The sequence below is a fragment of the Helianthus annuus genome, chromosome 3 (assembly GCF_002127325.2).
Source record: "Helianthus annuus cultivar XRQ/B chromosome 3, HanXRQr2.0-SUNRISE, whole genome shotgun sequence".
Lineage (NCBI taxonomy): Eukaryota > Viridiplantae > Streptophyta > Magnoliopsida > Asterales > Asteraceae > Helianthus > Helianthus annuus.
In genome coordinates, this window is record NC_035435.2 from 37,777,889 (window position 1) to 37,790,338 (window position 12,450).

The 12,450-nt window shown below is 42.9% G+C and overlaps 1 protein-coding gene across 1 annotated transcript; it reads left to right on the plus strand.

The window, feature by feature from the left end:
* The first annotated feature begins 6,619 nt into the window (after nt 1-6,619).
* On the plus strand, nt 6,620-10,474 carry LOC110919396 (cold shock protein 1-like). Its single transcript, XM_035988003.1, has 2 exons — nt 6,620-7,036; nt 10,466-10,474. Exons 1-2 carry the CDS (start codon nt 6,620-6,622, stop codon nt 10,472-10,474), a joined length of 426 nt encoding a protein of 141 aa, XP_035843896.1.
* The last annotated feature ends 1,976 nt before the right edge of the window (nt 10,475-12,450 follow it).

Here is a 12,450-nt window from a genome sequence, read left to right on the forward strand (position 1 = left end):
CATTTTCTCAATGATTTCGAACGGTCCGACATAACGCGGATTGAGCTTGCCTCGTTTGCCAAAACGAACTACACCTTTCCAAGGTGAGACTTTGAGTAGCACCCGATCCCCAACCTGGAACTCGAGTGGCTTTCTTCGCTTATCAGCATAGCTTTTCTGACGGTCACGAGTTGCCGCCATTCGTTGTCGTATCTGAGCAATCTTCTTGGTTGTATCAACTACAAGTTCTGGGCCAGTGATTTGACTGTCACCGACTTCTACCCAACAAAGAGGTGATCGGCACTTCCATCCGTACAACGCCTCGAACGGAGCGGCCTGGATGCTGGTGTGGTAACTGTTGTTATATGAAAACTCCACTAACGGGAGATGCTTTTCCCAGCCGTTACCAAAGTCGATTACACATGCCCGAAGCATGTCTTCAAGGGTTTGGATGGTGCGCTCAGATTGCCCATCCGTTTGCGGGTGATATGCTATGCCCATATCTAAACGTGAGCCAAAAGACTTGTGCATAGCTTGCCACAGTTCAGAGGTAAAACGCGCGACACGATAAAAAATGATGGAGGTTGGCACTCCGTGCCTTCATACCACTTCTTTTAGGTAGATGTCTGCTAAAGTAGAAAACTTATCCGTTTCCTTAATGGCAAGAAAATACACAGACTTGGTAAGCCGATCCACGATTACCCAAATGGTATCATTACCGCGTTGAGATCTAGGCAGGCCGGTAACGAAGTCCATGGAAATTTGCTCCCATTTCCATTTCGGTATCTCCGGTTGTTGAAGTAGGCCTGATGGTTTCTGATACTCAGTCTTGACTCTCGCACAAGTCAAACATTTGCTGACGTAGGTTGCTATGCTGGCTTTCATACCAGGCCACCAGTATGCAGTCTTAAGATCATGGTACATCTTATCCGAACCAGGATGCACTGAATAACGAGACTTATGTGCTTCATCCATCATAAGCTCGCGTAAGTCTCCATAAAGTGGAACCCAGATGCGTCCGTTAACATAATAGGCGCCGTTTTCCTTTCGTTCTAGCCGCTGCCTCGATCCTCGTAAGGACTCAGCCCTGATGTTCTCTGCTTTCAATGCTTCAACCTGAGCATCGCGAATCTAAGCGGGAAGGTTGGATTGGATGGTAAGCTGTAACGCACGTACATGCCTAGGTATAGTATCCTTTCGGCTGAGGGTGTCAGCCGCAACATTGGCCTTGCCCGGATGGTATTTAATAGCGCATTCATAATCATTCAAGAGTTCGACCCATCGGCGTTGACACATGTTTAACTCCTTTTGCTTAAAGATATGCTCGAGACTCCTGTGATCGGTGTAAATGGTGCACTTGGTACCGTACAGGTAATGTCTCCATATCTTAAGCGCGAAAACAACTGCTCCCAATTCCAAGTCGTGCGTAGTGTAGTTCCTTTCGTGAACCTTAAGTTGGCGCGATGCGTAGGCAATGACCTTGTCACGTTGCATCAATACGCAACCAAGCCCTTGGATGGAAGCGTCGCAATAAACCACAAAATCATATGTGCCTTCAGACAAGGAGAGGATAGGCGCGCTACAAAGTCTATCTTTTAAGTGCTGAAATATAGACTCCTGTGCATCACCCCAACGATAGGTGACACCCTTCTGAGTCAGTGAAGTGAGAGGTTGCGCAATCTTGGAGAAATCTTTGATAAATCTTCTGTAATATCCTGCCAAACCCAAGAATTGGCGGATTTCTGTTGGTGTACGGGGTGCAGGCCAGTTTTTGATCGAGTCAACCTTGGATGGATCAACATGAATCTCATCCTTGTTTACCACATGGCCTAGAAAGTGGACTTTGCGAAGCCAAAAGTCACAATTCGAAAACTTGGCATACAACTGCTCTCTTTGAAGAAGTTCCAGAATAAGCCTCAGGTGTTGCTCGTGTTCCTCCTGACTCTTAAAGTAGATCAGGATATCGTCGATGAAGACTATGACAAATTTATCCAGGTAAGGTTTGCACACTCGGTTCATGAGATCCATGAAGACCGCAGGTGCATTCGTTAATCCGAAAGGCATAACCAGAAACTCGTAATGGCCGTAGCGATTTCTGAATGCTGTTTTGGAGACGTCTTTCTCTCGGACTCTCAGCTGATGGTATCCCGATCTCAAATCAATCTTAGAGTAATAACTCGACCCTTCCAACTGGTCGAACAAGTCATCAATGCGTGGAAGAGGATAACGATTCTTCACGGTCACCTTGTTGAGTTCGCGGTAGTCAATACACATTCTGCATGTACCGTCTTTCTTCTTTACGAATAACATTGGAGCTCCCCAAGGCGAAGAGCTAGGACGTATGAAACCCTTTTCCAAGAGTTCTTGTAGTTGCGTGGATAGTTCTTCGAGTTCTGATGGAGCTAGACGATATGGTGCTCGAGCTACTGGTGCTGCTCCAGGAGCTAGCTCGATTTGAAACTCAACTTGGCGATGAGGCGTAAGGCCGGGTAATTCCTCAGGAAATACCTCAGGAAAGTCGCACACAATAGGAATGTCTTCAATCTTCCTTTCTTACGCTGATGAATCAGAAACGAGGGCTAGAATAGCGGTGTGGCCCTTTCGCAAACACTTCTGGGCCTTAAGAAAAGAGATGATGCCTACAACAGCACCACCCTTGTCGCCACGAATCACGAGGGGTTCTGTGACAACCCTCGTAATTACATGTATTCGTACAATTAATTAATATTAAATTATGCTTATTGATTGTGCAGAAAAATTGAGTAAATGATCCTGTATGCTTTTCTATGTGTTGAGAATCAATTGTGTTACAAAAGATGCATAAAAGACACTATACGGTACAATTTAACTCATTAACGGAACGGAACTTAACCGAACAACCGGACACTACCCGGGACACCAAAATTTTATCAGAAACATTACTTTATTATTGTTAACTAATTTTGGTCTCAAAAATCCCCACACACGATAAAAATATGTCATGCATTTACTACTTTAGAAAATACCCTAAACCTTCCAAGTAATCACCTACTTATAATAAAAATTTACAAATAACCCCCCCCCCCTCTTCATATTTTCTGCTCACATAGGGGCCCCACCATAATCATCACTAAATCCCTAATAAATATTCCCTTTTCATTTGATTGGACCTCCTTATTTGATGCTCTTGTTAAGAAATCACCATCATTACATGTAGGTTGGGCTAGAGATCACCATATCATCATAGCACACTCTCTCTCTACAAATTCACTTCATCTTCTCCACTCTCTCTCCCCCTCTTGGCTGCACAAAATCGCCACCATCACCATCACATCAACACTCACTCATTTGATCCATTATCAAGTCCAAAACAAGTGCTAGAAGAAGTCTTGTGAAGCTTGGAGCTTGGAGCCTTGAAGAAACATCACACCTTGCATTCTCATGCCATCTTCATCATCATTCTTTGTTCACAAGTTCATCCCTAGCCCTTGTGCTAGTTGTAAGTCTTCGATTTAACTCTTGGTCACTCCTACGTTGATTATCCGAAAGATTGTAGTTGATGTCTAACACGAGAACATAAAAAGAACATGAACAAAGAACATGAACATAAACTTACATAAAATCTGGTTGGATTAAGTTGGTATAAGCATGCATGTTGTTTGATCATTAATTTATTGATAAACCCGTTGTTAGGACACTTGTTGATGCGTTTTTCGTAACATTTACACTATAAAAAGCATGCTGATTAGCATTTTCAGCCAACTTCAACTGGTTGTAACTGGATCATTATAAATCGAAAAACTGATTTTCTGAAGTCTAAATTATGCATATTCGAAAAACGGATCAAATGGCACTGGAATCGTAATTTTTCGAGGTCGTTAACTATTTTTAAAGGTCTGTTTTTGGACAGCAGCTCAAGCTGTGTTTTTACCGCAGAAAATGTATGTTGTATTTTTAGTCATAACTTAAAACCTGAGTAGAATTAGCTTATGGAATTTTTACTGTAGATGGACACTGATGTCGTAGTAATTGTCCCACTGGAATTTTGTCAATCCGACTTACAATGAATTTTTAATGAATTATTCCGTGGACTGCAATCAGAAAAAGATGAATCTGATTGCAGTCCGGAAAATGAATTTTTATAAAATATTGGTGATGAATTGGATCCCGAGATTTTTACACAATAATATTTCGGTCGTTTAAAGCTTCCTGTAAAAAGTTGGGAATTCTTGGAACAAGTTAACTATTTTATTAAAATGCCCGAAAACAGCCCAGTTTTGGATATTTAAGTTAAAATGACAAAAGTGGTAATTTGCGTGTCTAAATGTCGAGTATATTATCTGAGGATGATCTAACATGTTATATGTCAATGAAAATAATATGTGCAATATCGTATGCCTGTTCTTGAGTAGCCATTGGTGGAATGTTGATATGAGCATGAATTATTGATGTGATGCGTGTTATGTGATAGACGCGTGTAGGAACTTTGTGCTTATTTGAAGTCACTAATAAACTAAGTGGTAATCCTACTAGGACGTGATTGACCGACTTTGACTGTTAGCTATATTGAGAATCTAACCGAGCAAACCGAGGTGAGTTCACACACTTTCTAAGGCATGGGATTCCAGGTGGTTGGGAATGGGTAAAAGAATTTAAAACGGAATCTACATATCCTCCTTGGGTAGGATATGTACGGCCATCCTCCATAGGCAGGATGCCAATATTAATCCTGCGTATTCTCCTTGGGTAGGACAACAACCTTAAAACTTGCTAGACAAAACTCTATCATTTAGTCCCTCATCTCATATCGACTTAATCGACGAGGCCGATGGCGAGCGGGTCATTAGTTAATAGCGCTATTTGGTTTAACAAACCTCACACCGTGCCGGTCGGACGGGCGTGTACTAATGGACTATGGCAAACTGTCAGTGATGATAGACACTGACGTAGGGCACAACTTATTTTTGTTAGTAGTCGATATCTTAACAGTCTAGTAGTTCACATGGGGAAGCCCCCACTAATCATGGAAATGGTTTGGGCAATAAACAAGGAACTGGTTAAACATACTTTCAACTATGGGGTAACCCCCACGGCAATTACGCCAACGAAAGACAAACCACGTTTTCAGAAACAACTTAAAACTAACCGTGAACTCACTCAACTTTGTTGTTGACTCGTTGTTACATGCCTTACAGGTCGTTAAATGCTTGGAGCTTGTACGAGGAAGGAGTCGTTATGGGATACGGACTGTTATGTTCCGTGTTTAATATTTAAATCCTTTTGAACTTATTAAACATACGCTTTGGACTTTAAACTAATGAACTATGTTTCTTTTTGGGAATTACGTTTATGCTTCCGCTGTTTAATTTAAACTTGGATAACTAGCTTTTGGTCACCAATTGTATTGTGGTTGGTTTTATTTACTTAATTACGTTGTTCAATATGATTGGTGGCTCGATCCTGGTTACGTCATGCCTCCAAGCGGTGGTACTCCGCGGGTGGATTTTTGGTGGTGTGACAGATTGGTATCAGAGCCATTGGTTATAGTGAACTCGGTTTTAAAAAAGGGAAAAGCTTTTTGGATAAAACGAGACTATAACTTGTACAGTGCTCAACGATCCACAACGACGCTTCGCTCCGCGTGCAAGACTCAACATCCTAGGTGATATGGTTTATGTTTATATTACCTACTTGTTAGCTACGTGGTACATTGTTCATGGTATGCATTAGTTGATGTGATAACTGCTATTTGAACCTTGTGTGCTTACTCTCTTCTGTCACCCCACACTTATGCACGTTGCGATACCTTTCTTACCTGTGTTTCCCTCGATGTGAAGATCATGAGTGGGTGTCTCAACATGACCCAGGGTCAGCTGACGACCTTGATTAACTAACGGATTGCTGAAGCCTTAGCAACCCAATCAGGGAGTCAACCCATGCACACCCAATCACGCATGGGCATCTTTAGGGCGTTCTTGGAGTGCAAACCTTCCACTTTCGAAGGCACCAGAGGGGCAATCGACCTTCTACACTGGATCCGTAGAATCGAATATACGTTCGAAGAAAGTGAAAGTCCTGCCGGCAAACGAGTAGAGTACGCTACTGTCATGTTGCAAGGGAAAGCGTATTCTTGGCGGAACGCGTAAGTTCAGATGCTTGGGTTGGCAGACGCGAATGCCACCCCCTGGAGCGATTTCAAGGATTTGATTAAGGAAGAATTCTGCCACCTGGATGACGTTCTGGAACTTGAAATAGAGTATTATGGTTTGAAGATGGAAGGATCAGAAATTGAGGTATACACAAAGAGGTCCAACGACTTGCCTGCCTTATGTCCTAACATGTCACAACCCATATCTAAACGAATCAAGCTATACCTCAGAGGCTTAGTCCCAGAAATCCAAGGGTCTGTAATTGCGGCCAACCTTCCCACGATCCAGCAAGTCGTTCGTTTGGCATACCAACTCACCTATCAGACGGTGGAAGAGGGCAACTTGCCCAAGCGTAACTTTTCCAATGCAAATGCCCTTATTAGTAACAAGTATATTTGGGGTGACCACCAAGGTGAGGGTCCTAGCTCTATACAACAGGAACCGCACAGGAAACTAGTACAGCGGGGGTTGAACTACCAAAATCAAGGGGGATACCTAGGGAATAAACCAAGATGCCGCAAGTGCCAACGGCACCAGACCGGGCCTGTACGGGATCGTGTTGCCATCGGTGCAAGAAGATGGGACATATGGCTAGAGACTGCAGGAGCCCATATCCTACAAACTGGAACCAGCAGCAGCAGGGTGGCAAGAAGGGGTGTTTTCGATGTGGTGCTGAAAACCACTTCAAGAGGAACTGTCCGCAGATGAGACAGAATCGTGACAACAGCGGCAACCAGGGCAACGGGAACAATAACGGAGACAATAAAGATAACCGCAGGACTGGTGAGCATGAGTTCCTGAATGGACAAGAGGAAGAAAGAAACAACCCCAACGTTGTGGTGGGTAAGTTCCTACCAGACAATTTCTTTGTTTCCATTTTAGTTGATTCGGGTGCCGATATTAGATATGCGTTCTTAAGAGTTAGTCAGGTGCTTAAGCGTACCCCATTACCCTTAAATGGTAAAAGTCTTGAAGCCACACAGATAGTTAAGGGCTGTAACCTCGTCCTAGCTGGTCAGACCTTCTCTATTGACCTCATTCCTATCGTTCTGGGTAGTTTCGACGTTGTTATTGGGATGGATTGGTTATCTTAACATCAAGCGGAAATTCTTTGCACGGAGAAAAATTGTCCGCATCCCTCGTTCTGATAAAGAACTCCTTGTGATCCATGGCGACAAGAGTGGTGCAGTCGTAGGCATTATCTCTTTCCTTAAGGCCCAGAAGTGTTTGGGAAAGGGCCACACTGCCATTCTAGCTCTCGTCACTAACACATCAATGGAAGAGAAGAGAATTGAAGACATTCCTATTGTGCGTGATTTTCCTGAGGTATTTCCTGAGGAATTACCTGGTCTTCCGCCTCATCGACAAGTCGAGTTTCAAATCGAGCTAGCTCCTGGAGCAGCACCAATAGCTCGTGCACCTTATCGTCTAGCTCCATCAGAACTTGAAGAACTGTCCACGCAACTACAAGAACTCTTGGAAAAGGGTTTCATACGTCCTAGCTCTTCACCTTGTGGAGCTCCAGTATTATTTGTGAAGAAGAAAGACGGTACCTTCAGAATGTATATTGACTACCGCGAACTCAACAAGGTGACCGTGAAGAATCGTTATCCTCTCCCACGCATTGATGACCTATTCGACAAGTTGCAAGGGTTGAGCTTCTACTCCAAGATTGACCTGAGGTCAGGCTACCATCAACTGAGAGTCCGGGAGGAGGACGTCTCCAAAACAGCATTCAGAACTCGTTACGGCCATTACGAGTTTCTGGTTATGCCTTTCGGATTAACGAATGCACCAGCGGTCTTCATGGATCTCATGAACCTAGTGTGCAAACCTTACCTGGATAAATTTGTCATAGTCTTCATCGACGACATCCTGATCTATTCTAAGAGTCAGGAGGAACACGAGCAACACCTGAGACTTATTCTGGAACTTCTCCGAAGAGAGAAGTTGTATGCCAAGTTTTCGAAATGTGACTTCTGGCTTCACGAAGTCCACTTTCTTGGCCACGTAGTAAAAAGGATGGAATTCATGTGGATCCATCCATGGTTGACTCGATCAGAACTGGCCTGCACCCCGCACACCAACAGAAATCCGCCAATTCTTGGGTTTGGCAGGATATTACAAAAGGTTTATCAAGGATTTCTCAAGGATTGCGCAACCTCTCACTTCACTAACTCAAAAGGGTGTCACCTATCGTTGGGGTGATGCACAGGAGTCCGCATTTCAGCACTTGAAAGATAGACTTTGTAGCGCGCCTATCCTCTCATTGCCCGAAGGCACAGATGATTTTGTGGTTCATCGCGACGCTTCCATCCAAGGACTTGGTTGTGTGTTGATGCAACGTGACAAGGTCACTGCCTACGCATCGCGCCAACTTAAAGTACACGAAAGGAACTACACTACGCACGACTTGAAATTGAGAGCAGTTGTTTTCGCACTTAAGATATGGAGACATTACCTGTACGGTACCAAGTGCACCATTTACACCGATCACAGGAGTCTCGAGCATATCTTCAAGCAAAAGGAATTGAACATGCGACAACGCCAATGGGTCGAACTCTTGAACGATTATGAATGCGCTATCAAATACCACCCCGGCAAAGCCAATGTTGTGGCTGACGCCCTCAGTCGAAAGGATACTATACCTAATCGTGTACGTGCGTTACAGCTTACCATCCCATCTAACCTTCCCGCTCAGATTCGCGATGCTCAGGTTGAAGCATTAAAAGCAGAAAACATCAGGGTTGAGTCCTTACGAGGATCGAGACAACGACTAGAACAAAAGGAAAACGACGCCTACTATGTTAACGGACGCATCTGGGTTCCACTGTATGTAGGCTTACGCGAGCTTGTGATGGGTGAAGCACATAAGTCTCGATATTCAGTACATCTTGGTTCGGATAAGATGTACCACGACCTAAAGACTACATACTGGTGGCCTGGTATGAAAGCCAGCATAGCACCCTACGTCAGCAAATGCTTGACTTGTGCGAGAGTCAAGGTCGAATACCAGAAACCATCAGGCCTACTCCAACAACCAGATATCCCGAAATGGAAATGGGAGAAAATTTCCATGGATTTTGTTACTGGCCTGCCCAGATCTCAACACGGAAATGACACCATTTGGGTGATCGTGGATCGACTGACCAAGTCTGCACATTTTCTGGCTATCAAGGAAACGGATAAGTTTTCTACCCTAGCAGACATCTACCTAAAGGAAGTAGTATCACTTACGGAGTGCCAACCTCCATCATTTCTGATCGTGACTCACGTTTTACATCTGAATTGTGGTAAGCTATGCACAAGTCCTTTGGTTCTCGATGAGACATGAGCACGGCATACCATCCACAGACGGATGGGCAATCTGAACGCACCATTCAAACCCTTGAAGACATGCTTAGGGCATGCGCAATCGACTTTGGCAATGGCTGGGAAAAACACCTCTCGTTAGTGGAGTTTTCATATAACAACAGTTACCACACCAGCATCCAGGCTGCTCCGTTCGAGGCATTGTACGGAAGGAAGTGCCGATCACTTCTTTGTTGGGCAGAGGTTGGCGACAGTCAAATCACTGGCCCAGAGCTTGTAGTAGATACAACCGAGAAGATTAATCAGATACGACAATGAATGGCGGCAGCTCGTGACAGTCAGAAAAGCTATGCTGATAAGCGAAGAAAGCCACTCGAGTTCCAGGTTGGGGATCGAGTGCTACTCAAAGTCTCACCTTGGAAAGGTGTAGTTCGTTTTGGCAAACGAGGCAAACCCAATCCGCGTTATGTTGGACCGTTCGAAATCATCGAGAAAATTGGCAAAGTGGCCTACAAGTTGAATCTACCTGAAGAACTCAGCGGAGTTCACAATGTTTTCCATGTGTCGAATCTGAAGAAGTGTTTGTCAGATGAGACCCTCATAGTTCCTCTCAAGGAGCTCACTATCGACGACCAACTGCGATTCGTCGAGGAACCAGTAGAGATTATTGATCGAGACGTTAAGATTCTCAAGCGTACCAGAATACCCCTTGTTCGAGTTCGTTGGAACTCCCGTCGTGGCCCAGAATATACCCGGGAACGAGAAGACCAAATGAAACTCAAGTATCCCCAGTTGTTTAAGAAAAGTGCAACCACTACTGAGGCTGAAGCTACTGCAGAATTTCGGGACGAAATTCCAAACCAACGGGGGGATGATGTGACACCCCAGGAAAACCATAAAACCACGCAACCTAACTAGCTTCCTCAGTAACCACGTGCTAAATTTTGGGACGAAATTTTCTTAACAGGGGGAGAATGTGACAACCCTCGTAACTACATGTATCCGTACAATTAGTTAATATTAAATTGTGCTTATTGATTGTGCAGAAAAATTGAGTAAATGATCCTGTATGCTTTTCTATGTGTTGAGAATTAATTGTGTTACAAAAGATGCATAAAAGACACTATACGGTACAATTTAACTCATTAACGGAACGGTACTTAACCGAACAACCGGACACTACCCAGGACACCAAAATTTTATTAGAAACATTACTTTATTATTGTTAACTACTTTTGGTCTCAAAAATCCCCACACACTAAAAAAATATATCATGCACTTACTACTTTAGAAAATACCCTAAACCTTCCAAGTAATCACCTACTTATAATAAAAATTTACAAATAACCCCCCCCCCCTTCATATTTTCGGCTCACATAGGGGCCCCACCATAATCATCACTAAATCCGTAATAAATATTCCCTTTTCATTTGATTGGATCTCCTTATTTGATGCTCTTGCCAAGAAATCACCATCATTACATGTAGGTTGGGCTAGAGATCACCATATCATCATATCACACTCTCTCTCTCTACAAATTCACTTCATCTTCTCCACTCTCTCTCTCCCTCTTGGCTGCACAAAATCGCCACCATCACCATCACATCAACACTCACTCATTTGATCCATTATCAAGTCCAAAATAAGTGCTAGAAGAAGTCTTGTGAAGCTTGGAGCTTGGAGCCTTGAAGAAACATCACACCTTGCATTCTCATGCCATCTTCATCATCATTCTTTGTTCACAAGTTCATCCCTAGCCCTTGTGCTAGTTGTAAGTCTTCGATTTAACTCTTGGTCACTCCTACGTTGATTATCCGAAAGATTGTAGTTGATGTGTAACACGAGAACATAAAAAGAACATGAACAAAGAACATGAACATAAACATAAACTTACATAAAATCTGGTTGGATTAAGTTGGTATAAGCATGCATGTTGTTTGATCATTAATTTATTGATAAACCCGTTGTTAGGACACTTGTTGATGCGTTTTTAGTAACATTTACACTATAAAAAGAATGTTGATTAGCATTTTTAGCCAACTTCAACTGGCTGTAACTGGATCATTATAAATCGAAAAACTGATTTTCTGAAGTCTAAATTATGCATATTCGAAAAATGGATCAAATGGCACTGGAATCGTAATTTTTCGAGGTCGTTAACTATTTTTAAAGGTCTGTTTTTGGACAGCAGCTCAAGCTATGTTTTTACCGTAGAAAATGTATGTTGTATTTTTAGTCATAACTTAAAACCTGAGTAGAATTAGCTCATGGAATTTTTACTGTAGATGGACACTGATGTCTTAGTAATTGTCCGACTGGAATTTCGTCAATCCAACTTACAATGAATTTTTAATGAATTATTCCGTGGACTGCAATCAGAAAAAGATGAATCTAATTGCAGTCCGGAAAATGAATTTTTATAAAATATTGGTGATGAATTGGATCCCGAGATTTTTACACAATAATATTTGGTTCGTTTAAAGCTTTCTGTAAAAAGTTGGGAATTTTTGGAACAAGTTAACTATTTTATTAAAATGCCCGAAACAACCCAGTTTTGGATATTTAAGTTAAAATGACAAAAGTAGTAATTTGCGTGTCTAAATGTCGAGTATATTATCTGAGGATGATCTAACATGTTAGCTATATTGAGAATCTAACCAAGCAAACCGAGGTGAGTTCACACACTTTCTAAGGCATGGGATTCCCGGTGGTTGGGAATGGGTAAAATAATTTAAAACGGAATCTACATGTCCTCCTTAGGTAGGATATGTATGGCCATCCTCCATAGGTAGGATGCCAATATTAATCCTGCGTATTCTCCTTGGGTAGAACTACGTACGTTCGTCCTCCTTGGGTAGGACAACAACCTTAAAACTTGCTAGACAAAACTCTATCATTAACTCCCTCATCTCATATCGACTTAATCGTCGAGGCCGATGGCGAGCGGGTCATTAGTTAATAGCGCTATTAGGTTTAACAAACCTCACACCGTGCCAGTCGGCCGGGCGTGTACTAATGGACTATGGCAAAC

Excerpts from the sequence above, each read along its gene's own strand:
- LOC110919396 (XM_035988003.1), top strand. The coding sequence starts at position 6,620 with ATGCCGCAAGTGCCAACGGCACCAGACCGGGCCTGTACGGGATCGTGT.